General features: G+C 39.6%; 1 protein-coding gene across 7 annotated transcripts in view; it reads right to left on the reverse strand.

Annotated features, from left to right (window-relative positions):
* The window catches only part of KALRN (kalirin RhoGEF kinase), a 683494-nt gene that overhangs the window by 270343 nt on the left and 396271 nt on the right, over positions 1–16880 (reverse strand). For 4 of the 7 annotated variants that reach the window (XM_081571704.1, XM_081571705.1, XM_081571706.1 and 1 more), the window contains exons 15-17: positions 13071–13237; positions 5154–5273; positions 97–315 (exon numbers count right to left, since the gene is read on the reverse strand). In XM_081571704.1, coding sequence (XP_081427830.1) covers positions 97–315; positions 5154–5273; positions 13071–13237 — 506 coding nt within the window. The remainder of the gene's footprint in view (positions 1–96; positions 316–5153; positions 5274–13070; positions 13238–16880) is intronic. The other 3 variants (XM_081571703.1, XM_081571708.1, XM_081571709.1) reach the window with 1 other exon arrangement.

Consider the following 16880-nt stretch of genomic DNA (forward strand, 5'->3'; position numbering starts at 1 on the left):
GATTGGGTTCTTGCTAAGGTAGATCCTACAGATTTGCCACGTATGGCAGAAAACTGCCCTCCATTGGTCTCAGGCCCACACAGCCCTCTCCCTCACCTGCTCAGAAGTTTTATAAAAGGCCACTGAGGCATTGACCAGTTTCAGTCGGTCTTCCATCTTGAGCATGAGTTGCTGCCAGTGGAGGGCCACCTTCTCAGCACATTCCCGGATGGCATCTGCATCATAGTGACCAGCCTGGAGCAGCGCCTCAGCTTTCTGCTGAACCTGCAGGGCGCTCTGGTGTGTCTTCTGCAAGGAAGTGGCATGAAAGAGGGACTGGGCACAAGGGGAGGAGAGAGAGGTCCGTGGGAACAACCCAGGCGTGGTATGGGAAGGGGTGGAGTGAGGCGTGAGTGGAAAGATGCAGAAAAGTTAAAGAGCTTTAAATGACTGATTCAAACATGTTGTCATCACTGTTTTAAAAGCATATTTTAAAAACGAATATCAAACATTTTCATTAACTAACTGCTCAGGTCTCTAACTGCTGTCCCTACCCCTTTCTCATTTATTTGCATCACACTTCGTTTTAAAGACATTTGTTTCTGTGCTAGAGAAACACACTTGTGTATAAATCTGCTTCCTGATTGACTCAAACATTAACTAAATCTCCTTTTCAAATTTAATCATAAAATTATTCATCATCAGTTTTCAGAGGTTATTGCTGTAGTCCCACTCTGCAGATCAAATAAACATAGCACATAAAAAAGTCCCCATGTAATACAAATCTCAACCAACAATACAATCATTTTAAACATGAATGATCATTTTTAAAAGGATTCTAGTAGAAGGAAGACATTTGACAGGTTAGTAAAGCAGGAGAGTAGAATCTCACACCATCTCTTAGTTACCAAGGGAACAGAACAGTACAGTAGATAATTCAGTTTAACATATAATCCCGCATTACTACATTATTTACGTTTGCCTTTAGGATAATCTATACTGCAGAAGGTTTGTTTTCTTATTTAGGGTAAGTATGGTTTGCATCCTCTGAGTTCACTTTAACTGAAGGAGGTGGAGAGAACAGGTCGGAGAACTGGGTGGCAGGTGGGAGACAGCCAAATAAATACAATTTATTAAAATAAAAGACTGATGTGGATGAGCCATATGATTTCAACCAACCAATATTATCCCAACTTCAGCTACTGGGATCATTTCAACCCAATGGCATAGTATGAATTTGGCCTTTGCACTTTCAGGAAAGGATAGCTTAGCTGACAGTGGAAAAAAAGCATCTAGAAGCCCAGCACCTTACTCCTGAATGACTTCTGCTCTTCTTGGGCTGCAGTGCAGGGACAGTTCCCCAGAGCAAATCCATTCAAGTACTGCCCGTGTGTGAATACAACCACCCCTCTTTTCAACTCTACCTCCCCCTTTTACCTTCATCCCAAATTGCAGTCTACATAGCCTATCAACTACGTTCTGGCTGCCCTTTCCCCTCTGCTGAATCTGTCCTCCGCGTTAGCTATGTTAGCATGACCTCCTACAGCAACCTAGACTCCTTTATTCCCTTACTTTGCCACTGATTCAGCCTTCAGTCCTGATGAGCACATTCTTATCATGTAGCAGTCTTCCTAATTGCTGCATGAAGTTAGAAAAAATAAACTAACAAGCAGAAATAATCCATTACAAATCTTTGGTTTCTTTCTCTGTTTTACTTATTGGTACCATTTTCTTTTCCTGTCTCCTAAATTAGAAGTACTCTGAGGTCCATTCTTGGTTTTGGTTCACTTCCATAGAGTTCTCATCTATTCCCTTGGACACTCAGCTCAGCTCTGATCTCCTTCAAAGAGACCTTTCTGGATAGCCTGAGACTTGCTACAAACTACCCTCTTCTGAATGCCTATATCACTCATCTAACAGTTGGCTGATCTTCCTTACTTAATGAAACTCTTAAGGCAAGGACTGTTTTAAAAAATCTCTTTAAGAGCCATTTAGTCATGTGTATATTCTGTTCTAGGCACTGTACTTACGAATTTTTCTAGTTCTTATGATACTACTACAGGTGGCTATTCTTATTTCTACCTTACAGATTAAGAAACTGAGGCTCAGGCTGATCAAGGTACTTGCCCAAAAATGTACATACAAGGAAGTGATGAAATCAGATTCAGGTTTGACCTATTCCCAAATTTATGTCCTTTCCACCATATCATATCACATCACTTCATACCTAGCAATTAGAATGGTATCTACAGTTTCTCATTCAGAGGAAGGGCTCACCAAGTGGAATTAGTGATTCTGATAATTATCTTGTCTCTCCTCAATATATAAAACCAGCATATAATTGTCATCATAAATCTTTATTGTATCTTTTTCTCAGAGTAGAGGAGTAACTTTAATTTTCTTACAATTTATGCTATGTAACAAATCCTCTTCCTTATTCTGAAACTCATTAATATCTAATAGTCCTGGGAGCCTCTTTTTCCATTTAATTTCCTAAATGATAAACTTTTATGCATTTGACATAATCTCTGCTTTGCTAAGCTTGAGTCATTATTTTGCATTTATTTCTACTATTATCTAATCTTATTGAGTGCTATGTCTTTGAGACATGGATTATCAAGGATGTTCATATTTAGTAGGAGGACATGGAAGAAAACCAAACCAAATCAACTGAATTTATTATCCAGTTTTAACTACTGTCATAGGGTTTATGCTTAGAATGCATAAGGGGATTTCAAATAAAAATGGATTTTTAAAAAGCAGGTTATAAAATCAAGGGTGCCTCTATGATGTTCACAGTTCTTGAAGACACATCAGCCACAACATTTGGATACTAACAAATACGAATCTGTAAAGCTGTATTTCTGGAGAGCTGTCTACTGCTCTGCATTCTGAAAGGCTCTGGGGAAGTTTTTCTGTAACCAAGGATACTTCAGGTAAACATTCTGACCTTCTTTAAGGAGACCAAAACCTTCAGACAGGTGAGGCCTATCAAGCTAGGGGGAGCAAACATCTTGGTTTTCCCATGAGAGTTCTAGTCCATGCTGATTTTTCTGGCTTAGTTATTATTAATTCCCACTTTTACTCTCAAAAGTCTTAGTTCTAACAATAAATTATATAATCATCTTACACAGAGCTATTTTATTTTCCCTTCTAGAGGCCAGAGTTCTTTCTTAGGGCCCAAGAAGTTAAATTATGTTCCCTATCACTGTAAGGACCTCCAGTAACAGTATCAAAATGGGTTAAATAAAACCAGACTAGTTAAATCTCCTATCAAATTGCTTACCTCCTACCTGGCATATGTTTCCCCAGTGCAGAACCTGGTCTAAATTGACATATTTAGAGAGAAGCACAATGCCACCTGGAGAAGGAACATATGTTGAAATTCTGGCTCTGTTCTTGTCATTATTCTAGCCAAGCTGCAGACCCTGCCTACCTTCCACTCCCAAGATCTACCAGAAATCCTATTTGTTTTGTCACGCTCTCTTGAGTCCACAGACAAACTCTAAAGGGGTTTATAGCTCAACATCTAACCTAGGAATATTTGATCAAGTTGCATCCATGAAATTAGAGACACAGATGCTTAGTAAGCCTCTATTCTGTAAGGATGCAACATCATCTAATACAAATTTGTATATACTGCATAAGCAAGTCAGATAGAATTTAGTTATTTCAGTAACATTACTAACAGATTTACCCACTATTTTCTACTAGCTCATTGAGATGCTCAAATGTGTCACAACACTTGGTTTTACTAGCCCAACATCTAATTAAGGGACTGAAAATTGAATTACCTTACAGGGCAGGTAAACTTCCACATTTAAGATAAATAAGGAGGCGGTATGGCCAAGGGCTGTCCTTTCTTTGCCTAGCATCCCTCACAGGTTCATGTCAAGCCTTGAATGTGACTGCCCAACTTTCATTTTCTTCATTGTTGCCTCTCAATGGGGCTTTGACCACTGTAGGCCTAATTTTTTATTATAATCTCAATCTTGATTTTTCCTTTACAATGAATAGATCCTAACACCCTAATATTTGGGTGTGCCATGAAAATGCAATATTTCCTAAGAAGTTATCAGACATCTTAGAGAAGTATGACATTCATGTTAATGCTACATTTTCACATACAAGAAAGCTTTTCAAAAATTAAATGGCTGAAATCCATCAATACTAGTTTAAAAATAGCTATCAATCAGTTGGACCACTGTATTAAAGATAAACTTAATGACACAGACAGTTAAGATTTTTATCATTGTTGTGTTTCTTTAGTAGAAGATAATACCTTTGCATTTCTTACATATTCAAAAGTGGGTTAAGTTCTATATTGGAACACAAGTGATGGAGGTCTTTGAGGTTTTCTCTCTTTATCTCTTTTCCCATTGGTACTGAACTTATTTTTTTTTTTTTCTGAACTTATTTTTAACATAGTTCCATGTCCCATTTCCTACTCTTTCCCCATACTGTTCTAGAGCAATCAGCTCAAGTCTCTTTGGGAAGGAAATGTTCCAGTACAAAGGATAATTAAAGATATTATTTAAAGCAATACAAAATTCACATTAGACTACCACAAGTGGAATTTTATTTTAAAATAGCCTTGGTTGGTAAATTTCTGATTTTAGTTTATTCTTTAAATATGACTTCCACCAGCATTATTGAACAACTACTTTCAGTGAAACAAACTATCTAGTGCAGCCCGCTCCTGTGCTCACTGCTCTTGTTAAAAGGCAGATTTCACAATGAAATCTAAATGTCACATGTAAATCAAATGTTTAAAAATGGAATCCTAATTTACTAATGAATTCTACAGTTGTTTATCCTCAATTCTGAGTGAGCTTCAACTGGAGGTGACTTCTAACCTTTTAGCTTTATATTTTTCACATGATGCATAGATCATAAGGTATGGACCAGGGGCCTTGAAGGTTAAAGGTACTAATAAAAAAGATCACATTTGGAGTGTGAATACTTGTCTTCTAATATCAGGCTTCCTTGGGGTGATGAAGCCTTGGATTTGCTTCTCCAACTCCTGGGTGATAAGGAAGCTACCTGGCCCATTTCACAAGAAAGAGTAATGGCTTCACCACATAAAGGAAAATCCACATCTTGAGGAATCATCCTGCCTAAGTTGCAGAGCAGAGAAGGGAAGGAAGGACAGTGCAGTCAGATTTGGGTGTTACCTCGATGGCTAGTTGGAACTGCTCGTGCTCCCGCTGTAGCTGCTCTGCTTCGGACAAAGAGCTGGCGTTGACCAGGCTGGCATTGAGCATTGACTCCCCATTGCGGATCCATCCCAGGACCTAGGGAGTTGGGACAACAGCACAGGTGAATGGCCTTCAGTCAGACAGTTCATTATCTCCTACCCGCAATGAAGAGAAGATAGGAAGGATCTGGACAATTAAAATCTCTCCAAATTTATCTGGAACCCTGTGCCATAAGATATTTATTGTAAGTACCAATCTCATTCCCAGCTTCACATTTTCTTTCCTACCCTTATCATTCTTCAATCCCAGTCTCTTCAGCTGCTTAATTTAAACATTACTTTATCTGATTGCACTGTACGTATGTTTCTGAAGTTCCTTCTGGAACATAGTATGGTAAAAATAAATTCCATATTATGGAATATTGGTATGGTACCCTTTTCTTTTTTAAAGCCAACAACTGCTTGAAATCTTCTATATCTCACCACACCTATTAGAAACAATCTCTTCATCATCTAGTGAAACCAGACCATTCTGCAGCACTCACGAAGTCTGCCTTATTTGGTTATTTTGACATATGTTTCACCTCCCGTCATTAGAATGTAAACTTCTGGAAGACTTGATTAATACATGAGTCATATTATAATCTCACCCAGTGCCTTAGCATAGTGCTTTTCTTATGACAGGTATGCAGTAACATTTTTGAAAGAGTGAAAATATCCAAGTCACTTTGGAAAATATCCAAGTCACACCTGAAAAGTGGGTCCAACCTCCTATGGTTTGCAAAATAGCCAAGAGTAGACAAGTTTTAGCCTTGATTGGTTAAACAACCCAAAGGGAGGAAAAACAAAACAAGCAAAATAGTATGAATCAATGGAAGAGTATGTTATAATTGATTTAAAGTATTTAGAGGTTATGGCTAGGCTGAGTAAGATTTCTAGATGACCTTAATTTAGTACTGGGGGAAAGAAAATTCAGCTAGAGAATATTAGAATAGAAGGAGAAACAGCTGATACTGTCTAGACAGTCCTAGCTGAAATGGAAATGTGGCAATTATCCAGCTAATAGAGTCTGGTGCAAATAATCAAACTGGAAGTATTAGGCCTTGAAAATCTACCTTGTGTCTGGTCATCAGAAAATTGCCAAATATTTGCTTTATTAAAGAGTCTGAGAGTTTGCTTGGAGAGGAAATAAAAGTTCTTCTGAAATATCAAGATCAGTAAATACCATCCATCTGTTCCCTCAAGGCAAAGCAGAAGACATCACAATCTGTTTCAGAGTTTTTGAGATTTCTTTTTCTTCTCTCAACTTCTTCATGTTAAACAATTAGAAAAATACTAATCCTAGTCTCCTTTTCCATAACCCTTACTGGCATTTCTCAAATGTTCTCCTTGGGCAGAAAATGACTGATGCCATATTGTGCATGGATAACACTGGGACATAAATCCCATTGAAGCTGGGCTATTTGGATTGAGATGTTAATTCATGGGTAGTCTAGCAGATTGCAGATGAGATGCCAATCTGTAAAGCAATTAGTTGCAGGAAATAACTGTTCAGAGTGTATGTGTGAAATCTCTGATGCCACTGGTGCACTGTAGTTGGCTGACTAGAGGCGCTTATGATTTCTAAAAGCTGGCTGTAAGTTTGGGTACATGCATACACAGATTGCATACCCAAATGCTTCACTCCTTTGGAAAATGGAGCTCATAATTTATATTTCTGAACATGTAAGTCCTTCAGCCATGATTCATCACATCTTGCTTGGTTCAAGATTCATTTGAGGGTGTCAGAGAAACATTTTCTCAATGTGCATCACAAATCAACGATTGAGGGGGGCAGTCTGACTCCCTCTGGGCCTCTTGAGTCGTGCTGGAATATTTTTCTCTCTATTTTCAGCCAACTGAAAACATCAGTTATAGCTATAGTTGTGGTATCTCCATATACCAGATTCTCCATTTAGAAATGTGATAGGTTTTAGTCTCTGAATCTTACATTAAATCATGCCATATCCTTGATATCCTTGTTCATTTTTATTTCCCAAATGTTGTTTATAAAGGCATTCCAGAACTTTAAATAGGAAATTTGATTTTTAGGAAGACAAAAATGCATGGCAGTTTAATCAGTGGCTTGGTTCAGGGGTGGGATTGATGCCAATGATTAAACTACAAGCATTTTTATCTTCCTAGAATCAAATCTCCCATGTTGAAGTCCTGGATTCAGTCCTAGAAGCAGAACTGAGACCATGTAGAAAGAACACAAAATCTTAAGTCAAAACACCTGGCTTTGTTTCTACCTGGTAAAGCCACTTAACTCCTCCGAGCCACAGCTTTTTCATCTGTAAAGGTAGGATAACTTTCCTTCCTGAAAGAGGGTTGATGTAGCATACTGTAAAAGGCAAAGCCTGATGATGGTGGCGATTTTTAGTTTTGAGACAAACCTAACTATGAGTCTTCAATTATACCTCTCACAATGAGAAGAAAAAGAGTTTAGGAATATCAACTTATATTCTAGCATTTGCATTGTTTATTTGTATATTCTGATGGGATATAGATACCTTAGCTGTTTTCTTATCATCGGTCTTTGTGCTCTGATCAATAACTATTGTTGGTATAATTTTCTATTACTGTCATCCTTTATCTTCCTGGTTCATAAAATTGGTTATTTATTCTCTGTGAACATCCAAATGAGAGAAAGGTAATAGAAGAAACTTTGTAACAAACATGAGAAATATTGGCCCCACTAATCTTGAGCTATTTGACTTTCGAAACATCATTTAATCTCCCTGAGGCTCAGTTTTCTTTTCTGTAAAATGGTTAAGTCACAAGGTATAGATGAAATGAAATAATTACTGTACAAGTATTTTGTAAACCATAAGATGTAATCCTTTAAATGCACATTTTGCATAGATCATTCCTTTTGGACCATAGTTTACCAATAGGTTAGATGGTCTTTAAAGGTCACTTGGAGCCATAATAGTCCATACTCCTTTCAAAATTCAGAGACTGCCCCTATAACCACAGGATAACCGAGAAACATAGCCCTGCAGAAATGAGGGATGGGAAGAGTATTTCTGCCTGGGGACTTGGGAGTTAGGTCACCAGCTCAGCTCAGTCAGGCTGAGGGGGCTGAACATAGACATCTACTGCTTCGTTAGGCCAAGGAAGCTCAGATAACCCCGAGTTAGGAGAGATGGATTTGGTTAACTGGATGTGAATGTCCAAAATGATGATGCCACCTAAGCTGGGGAGGCTGGACCCTATGCCCACGTAGGTTGGGGAAGCTGCTTGCTTATGACTGTGTTCTCTAGGTCACACTGACAGGAAACCTATGAGGCACCTGCTACTGCAGATGATATATCACAAGGCACAGTCATTTCTGAAACTCTAACCACAGGAAAATCGTCAGCCTCTCAGGTGGTTAACTGGGAGCCTGTTATATTTCTAGTATTTCTTAGTTAAAAAAATTCACAATTTATGAGATTATATGTATTTATCTTTCGTGGTTTTATAGACTATGTGTCTTCTTAATTATCTCCATTTTGAAACAAATGGATGATACTTGTCCCTATGGCTGCCTATCTTTCAATACTACTCCAACTCCTTTTAATTTTTATGTACAGTGAACAGAATTAAATGGTATTTTCTATATGAATATAAAGAGAAGGTAATACTTTCTCCTTTGTTTTAAATTCCTATCTTGATCATATGCAAATATTGGCCAGTATTTAGTCCACAGGGATAATTTAAGTCAATGTCTTTAGTAGACAAAGAAGTACAATTTATTTTCCCATAGTTTAGAGCTCCAACATCCTATAAATCCATTTTGGCCTATTTTCTGCTAAATGCATTGCTCTGCAGGAACACATATGAGCATTCATTTAGTTTTATGCCCACTAAATAGGTTTTTCAAATCTCCCTCAATTATCTAATAAATGTGAGGTCATCCTTACCAGAGTAGCAATTTTCCTGGAAAACAATCAGAGCATTCTGTGGGGTCTGGAGAATAATCTGAACAATTTTTCTAGAAGAAAGGGGGTATCTGGGTGGTCTAGGGCCCTGGACCATGGGAATCAGGGGAGTGGTTTCCCTTCAAGACTCAGCATTTCTCTGGAGATGCTGGGGCCATTTATCTTAGATACAAAGTCCTAAGTAATACCTCAGAAAGCAAATCAGTTGCATTAATCAGTTTCATTTGTTCTAAATACTTGAAAATTATTTTTAGTCAATGTCTGTGATATCATTGCTCCTCAGAGCTCCAGTTTAATATAACTGTGGTATAACTGCACATAGGTTATGAAGGCCAAATCTAAACCTTTAACCTCTGAGCTATAATGACAGAGACATAACACACTGTTGTCCTCTCCCTTTCTGTCTCTATTAATGGCACTTCAATTAAGGTGTCCTTTTTTTTTTTTCTTTGAGAGTACATTCCAAAGAGAAACTCTCAAGCTGGTGTCTAAATTTAGCCCACATGATCAATACTGACATCTAAATTAACTCCCTCTTTCCAAGTGTCAACAGCTTCCAAGTCAATATTTCCTGCTCTACCAACTTTCATCAAACCCTGAATGCTTTCTCTGAAACTGGATTAGATAACTCCCTAAAGAAAGAGCCCATGCTGACAAGGAGAACAAGTCTGTGTAATGAGGCATAATGGTTTAATGGAACAGCAGTCCCTCGGCACCTGCAAGGGCTGACATCCTTTGCCAAGGCCTTCATGGTTTCCTAAAGGCTGATCTCAGCCATCCAGTACCATTTTGAACTACAATCCCCCATGTGTCATTCTTGCCATAGTGACGAGAAGAAGAAGGAATTTTCTCATTCCAGAATTTTCTCTTCTGGAATTTCAAATTCCAGAAGAACTTTTTTTTGCTCTATAATTCATGAAATACTGAATGGGAATGTATGCAGTTATTAGTCAAGCCTGGATGATCCATATATAGTTAATCTACTTCCCTACTTGACAAACTACCTATCATCCTTCAGCTCCCCATTCTGTACAGAATGTATACTTGGAAAGTTAAAAATTCATTTCATTTCCATTTTCATCGCAGTCAAGAAAAACAGAATTAGAAAGTTGGCTCTACTATGAATTCTGTAACAAAAATAAATAAAAAACAAAGAATGAAAGCAAAATTACATGATGTTGTTGTTGTTCCATCGCTAAGTCATGTCCACTTCTTTGCGACCCCATGCACTGCAGCATGCCAGACTTCCCTGTCTTTCACTATCTCCCAGAGTTGGCTCAAGTTCATGTCCATTGAGTTGGCGATTCTATCTAACCATCTTATCCTGTGTCACCCCCTTCTCCTCTTGCTCTCCATCTTTCCCAGCAACAAGCTCTTTTCCAATTAGTTGGCTCTCCAATTCAGGTGGCCAAAGTATTGGAGCTTCAGCTTCAGCATCAGTCCTTCCAATGAATATTCAGGGTTGATTTCCTTTAGGGTTGACTGGTTTGATCTCCGTGAAGTCCAAGGGACTCTCTAGAATCTATTCTAGCACCACAATTCAAAAGCATTAACTGTTCAACACTCAGCCTTCTTTATGGTCCAACTTTCACATCCATATATGACTATTGGAAAAACCATAGCTTTGACTATATGGACCTTTGCTGGCAAAGTGATGTGTCTGCTTTTTAATATGCTGTCTAGGTTTGTCATAACTTTCTTTCCAAGGAGCAAGAGTCTTTTAATTTCATGGCCACAGTTACCATCCACAGTGATTTTGGAGCCCAAGGAAAGAATATCTGTCATCGTTTCCATTTTTTTTCCTGCTATTTGCCATGAAGTGACGGTACCAGATGTCATGATCTTAGTTTTTTGAATGCTGAATTTTAAGCCAGCTTTTTCACTCTCTTCCACCTTCATCAAGAGGCTCTTTAGTGCCTCTTAATTTCCTGCCATTAGAGTGGTATCATCTCCATATCTGAAGCTGTTGATATTTCTCTCAGCAGTCTTGATTCCAGCTTGTGATTCATCCAGCCCAGCATGTCACATGATGTACTCTGCATATAAGTTAAATAAGCAAGGTGATGATATACGGCCTTGTACTCCTTTCCCAATTTTGAACCAGTCCGTTGTTCCATGTCTGGTTCTAACTGTTGCTTCCTGACCTGCATGCAGGTTTTTCAGGAGACAGGTAAGGTGGTCTGGTACTTCCATCTCAAAAAGTCAATCAGGAATAATTTTCCTGTTATCCAGTTTATTGAGATGACCATGAACAAAGAGCAGAGGAGAACTCCCAGGTCTGGATTTCGGAGGCCTGGGCTCAAGTTTTAGCTAAGCAGCCACGAGGCCCTTGGAACACTCATCTTATAGTACCTCAGTTCCTCATTTATAAAGTAAACGTACACCATTCTCTCTCATGGGCCTTTTCTCCTAAATTGAGATCACAAATGAGAAAGTACTTCTCATAAGAAAGAAATTACTATCTCTTGCTGCCAAGAGATTCAGAATTTGAATACTCATCCCTACTCTGCTAGGATTTCCACCATGTCACCATGAATAACATATCTCTCCAGACAATTAGGTGTGATCCCAGGATAATTAAACTGAAAACAACCTGGATGGCAGTTCTGTGACCTGGCTTTGCTTAGGGCTCAGTGATATTACCAGTGCTCAAGATGGATCTTTAGCACAGAATGTGAGGACTCAGCACTGATTGGAAAAGAAGGGGAGCAGAGAAGGTAATTTTGCACATTAAAATAAATAATATATAATAACTATATAAGCATAGGCATTAACAAGGAATACCCTGAATAAAAGGGACCAAGAAATAATTATAAAATATATTTTTGTTCCCTGTGCTGAATTAACAGACTTAAATCTAAAAGTTCTAGCAGTTACTGAACATGATATTTTGGGTGAGGCTCTGCCTAAAGGAAGCAGGGGAATTGGGTTGCTTGGGAGAGTCTGGAGCAGAAGGAGCAAACACTGAAGTGCTATGGGGTCTGCCCTGCCAAGTAGTCCTCCTGGACATGTGGAAGGTGATGGTAAGTTCTTTCTTCAGTGTGACCTTTGTCTGGTGACCTTGCTAAGCTTCAGTGATTTCCTCTGAAAGGAGAGTAATATTTGCTTCAGAGAATGGTTGTAAGGATTGATCAAGAGATAGGTACAAAAGGTTTATGACACTCAATAAGTGGAACTATAATCATATTTGGATTTCTTCAATCCCACTTTGTCTAAATAGGAAGTCACCAATCATTATGCTGAAAATTCCCATTTAGTCTGTTTATAATATAAATATGTAGTATTTTTAAAATGTATCATTGGTCATTGTGTATATGTTCCTATAAATCCCTAGGAATGGTACAGGAATATCCTTCAGAACAATAGATAGTATCATGTCTCATACAGGTAAGAACTCTTTAAAACTGGCTTTAATGTGACGAGAACATTTTCTTATAAGAACCACGAACACACTGAAAAGAATGATGGAAAGTGAATGATGGCTACCATTTATTATCAAGAATATGTCAGGTCCTTACTAGACACATAGGTGCCCCCAAATTAATCTGTCTGGCTCTAAAGCCTGAATATGTCTATTGATAAAGGCTTTGCCTTTCCTATGAACTCTATGCAGGATCGAGGACAGAAAGGAAGAAAATGGATTCAGTGACTGAGAACTTGGAAGAGCCCTGAGATGTTCTCCTTAGATTGTTATATGCCAGAGAAATAATGCATTTGTAAGTCTGAGCCACTGGACCATTAGATCTATTTGTTAGAGTCAACAGACAGCAGACTAGCTTTCAGAAACTAATACAACCATTCCTTAACTTACCTATTCCTAAGTTCTGGTCACACCTGAGGCTCTGTATGCTTTACCCCATACCAGGAGCAGGCCCAGACCAGACTCAGCCACTGCAAAGCCCAGGCTGAAGGTGGAGGGCCAGGCTCACCTGTTTGACCTCGGCCTGGAGGTGCCGCAGTTGGAGGCACTGCTCAAGTCGCTTGTGGGTCTGCTCTGCGTTGAGCTCCAACTCATGCTGTTTCTCATGGAGAAACTCTAATAGCTCTTGTACCTGGGCTGCCAGATCAATGTCTTTTTCACAGATTAACTCAATCCCTGATTAAAACAAAATGTAAACAATTAAAAACCAGGTAGTATTGTAAAGACTACATTTCCTTCAACATACATATGAAAGCTGGAATTTGGAAAGACATCACCAGTACCCTCCCAACCTCTGCATATCACTCTGTGAAAAGGGATAAATCACCACAATGGGCCTTTGTTTGAGATGCTCAAAGCATACCATCTCTATTGGATTAACTGATCCTTTGCCAAGGAACAACTCTTTAACAGATGATCAGCTCCTTATTAACTGGAGTCCATCCCCAGACAAGACCACATACAGCAGTCCTTACTGGGTGGTTTGCCAACACCCAGAATATTCACAACCAAGCCTTTGGAATACATTGGGAAATATAAAACAAAGCCCAAACGACACTGTTTCAGGAACGACTGCCAAAGGCACATTTTCTTTCAGCTGATCAGATGCAATTCACGATTAGATGCTAAATGCATTCTGAAGAGAATAGTTGGCCAGTGGTAATTTTATTTGTCAACTACTTAGGTTCCCTAAAAAAGCACTCTTAGAAATACCTGCTAGCTCTGTTGTTTATTAAATACAGGCAAACACGCCTGATAATCATACCCCAGCAATATCACAGGGGTACTGAGTACTTGGCTTTCCCAGGTGGTTCAGCAGTAAAGAATCCGCTTGCCAATACAAGAGACATGGGTTCAGTCCCTGGGTGGAGAAGATCCCCTGGAGAAGGAGACGGCAATCCACTCCAGTATTCTTGCCTGGAGAATCCCATGGAAAGAGGAGCCTGGTAGGCTATAGTCCATGGGGTCATAAAGAGTCAGACACCACTGAAGCGACTTAGAACACACCGAGTATTTATCCATTTAGAAAAACCATCACACTAAAATTGTGCCCACAGGAGAGTTTGCTCATCCTTCTACTGATTCAAAGCATTAGTAAGCCCCACCAGTCACCAACAAGGGCTCTCAATGTTTATTAATAAACTGCCAACCACCTGACCTTTGATTGGAGATGAATCAATACCCACCAGGCAGAAGCTGTGGCTCCACTCCTTGTGTAAACCCCCCACCTCCCTGTCTTATTTTTTCGGAGTACCTCTCCCAGCACACAGGCATGCATGCACGCGTGCACCCACACACACACACACTTTCTCTCTTTTCCAAACCAGAGCTCTGATTTACACATTATCACCAACAGGCCTAAAGTAGCCTTTCTCCAACAGATTTCTGCTTCAGCAAGGGTCACTAAGGAACTCTAAGATGGAGCAAAGGTACTGGCTAGTTATCAAGGTCTTTCTGTCCTCTAGTGACTTGACTGTGATTCCTTACTTGCTGTGATAGAGCACACGGAATGTGTGAAGCCTGTCCCAAATCAGAATCCTGATCTTGGCAAGTTGCCGAAGCTTTCAGAAACTTTACTTTCCTTACATGTACAATGGGATGTTACATATCCGCCTATCTCAGGAGCTGGTTGGGAGAATTAAATGAGATAATATATATATATATATATAAGTATCTAACATATGATGACAATAAACATGCTTTGCTCCTCAGTCCCATGGCTTTCCTGGTTCCTGACACAAATTTTCAACTTTCTATCTTCTGACATTCATATCTTCTTGGCTCCTATCTCCAACTTCATGCAAGTTGTATTATTTCTTGATTCTTACTGTCCAGCTATTTCTGATTCAGCCCTGCTCAGATCCTTGGCTTTGGGAAAATTCTAACTCTGGATTGCTTGCCTCCTTCTGATCCCTGACTCCACCTGACTCCTCAGATTCTTAATTTTGCCCAGATCCTTTCCCTGAGCCCATGTCCTGGAATCTATGACCTGGTGCAGTTGTGGTCTTGATACTGAAAAACAGAATCCCAACCAATCATGAGGTTCAGGGTGCCAAAGTGTATTTACTTCCATGGAGATCACACTCAGAGGAGCCCCAAAATCTCAGTGTATGGCCACATAAAAAAATTGCCCTTTTGAGACTCCCCCCTCACTCTGACTGACACCATCAGAAATTTACCACTGCTACCACCAACACACTGGCCTGATGCAGTGGAAGTGTATAAGGAAAGTCTATAATGTGAAGAGGAATTCATTTCTAGAGCCCAAAATAGTGTTTTATATAAGACAATATGGAAGAGTGGGAGATTTTTTTCTGGTGTTACATGTAATAATTTCAGTATCTTTCCATGTTTATTTTTTTCTGTTGGTTTCATAATTCTAAGTCCCAGGTCCTGAAAATCTGTATCTGTGGGAGACAGAGAAGAGAATGGCTTGTTCTTTTGGCGGTCAACTCCCTCCACTTACTATTTTCAATTACCAAGAGGATGTGGTAGAGCATCTCCTTGGCTAAAATAAAAAAAAGATAAAGAAAAATTTCTACCTTTGCAGTGCTAGGCATGGGATGACCCATAACCTCCATGTTTACTTCCAAAAAATGTAATTTAAGATCCACCTGCAAAAGTAGATCCTTGCTTCCAGCCACAATGCAGATTTTTTTCCATTTCGTTTTCATTCTGCATGCATCTCTGGTGTTTGGTATGCTGGGCTTGGGCTAAGTGTCTTTCTATGGGAAGCTCATGGCTCACACCTGCCACATCACATGCAAACGGGCTATCTAAACCTGGTACCTCATCAAAGGGGCCAGCCACCTGCTTAGAACACCATCTAGAACAGGCTCCCTGCCTGCCCTGTGACTCCAGCCCTTCATTTTCACTTATTTCACTTGATATTTTTTTATGAGATGCTGCTGCTACTGCTGCTAAGTCGCTTCAGTCGTGTCCAACTCTGTGCGACCCCATAGACGGCAGCCTACCAGGCTCCGCCATCCCTGGGATTCTCCAGACACAGGAAATAAAATGGGTGAAGACAATGCCTACTGCACTTCTGCACTCAACAACTCATCACATGAATGAAGTGAATGGGAGGAACATGCAGAGTTACTCCAGCAATACCTAGAAGAACAGAAACTCTTGCCTCTTTCCTGGTGCCCACAAACACATCAACATGAGTCCCAGCTAATACCCATCAACTGGTAAGCAGCATCAATCAATAGCAAATAGTATTTTCATGTATTGACATTACTGCTTTCAATCTAATCTGAGGCCTAACTGTCTTCCTTAGGGGCTCTCCAGAGATGCAATAAGATGTGTTTGTCTTTTCCATCAAGTAATGAAATATATTCATAACGAAATAGTTTCTCAGCCTCTCTAGAGAAAGTTGTATTGAAATTTCTTTCTGATGTACCTCCACAATGTCCTGCAAATATCCTTGTCAGAACACTTCCATTGAGGTCAGTTCCTTACTAACTTGTCTGTGTCCTCACAGTAATGTAGGTTCCCTGGGGCCAGGGCCATTTCTATTTCATGTATCTCAGCTTCTTTAGGACCTACAGCACAGTGCTTGACACACAATACTCCCAAAATACCTGTTTAGTGAACACAGGGGCCTCTTTAAGGAAGAACTCGGGTAACCTGAGAGCTCTGGGGACAGAGTTAGGTTGGAATATAGGCCCTGCAACCTATTAACAGTGAGTCTCTGGGTTCCAAATCCCCTCTGAGCCCGTGTAAGATGGGAATCTGAACACTGAGTCCTCAGGATTGTTATGAGGACTAAGAGAGATAAGGGAGATACAGGGCCTGGCATTTAGTAGGCTCAAAA

The sequence above is a fragment of the Giraffa tippelskirchi genome, chromosome 2 (assembly GCF_054371585.1).
Source record: "Giraffa tippelskirchi isolate mGirTip1 chromosome 2, T2T-mGirTip1v1.2.pri, whole genome shotgun sequence".
Taxonomy (NCBI): Eukaryota; Metazoa; Chordata; class Mammalia; order Artiodactyla; family Giraffidae; genus Giraffa; species Giraffa tippelskirchi.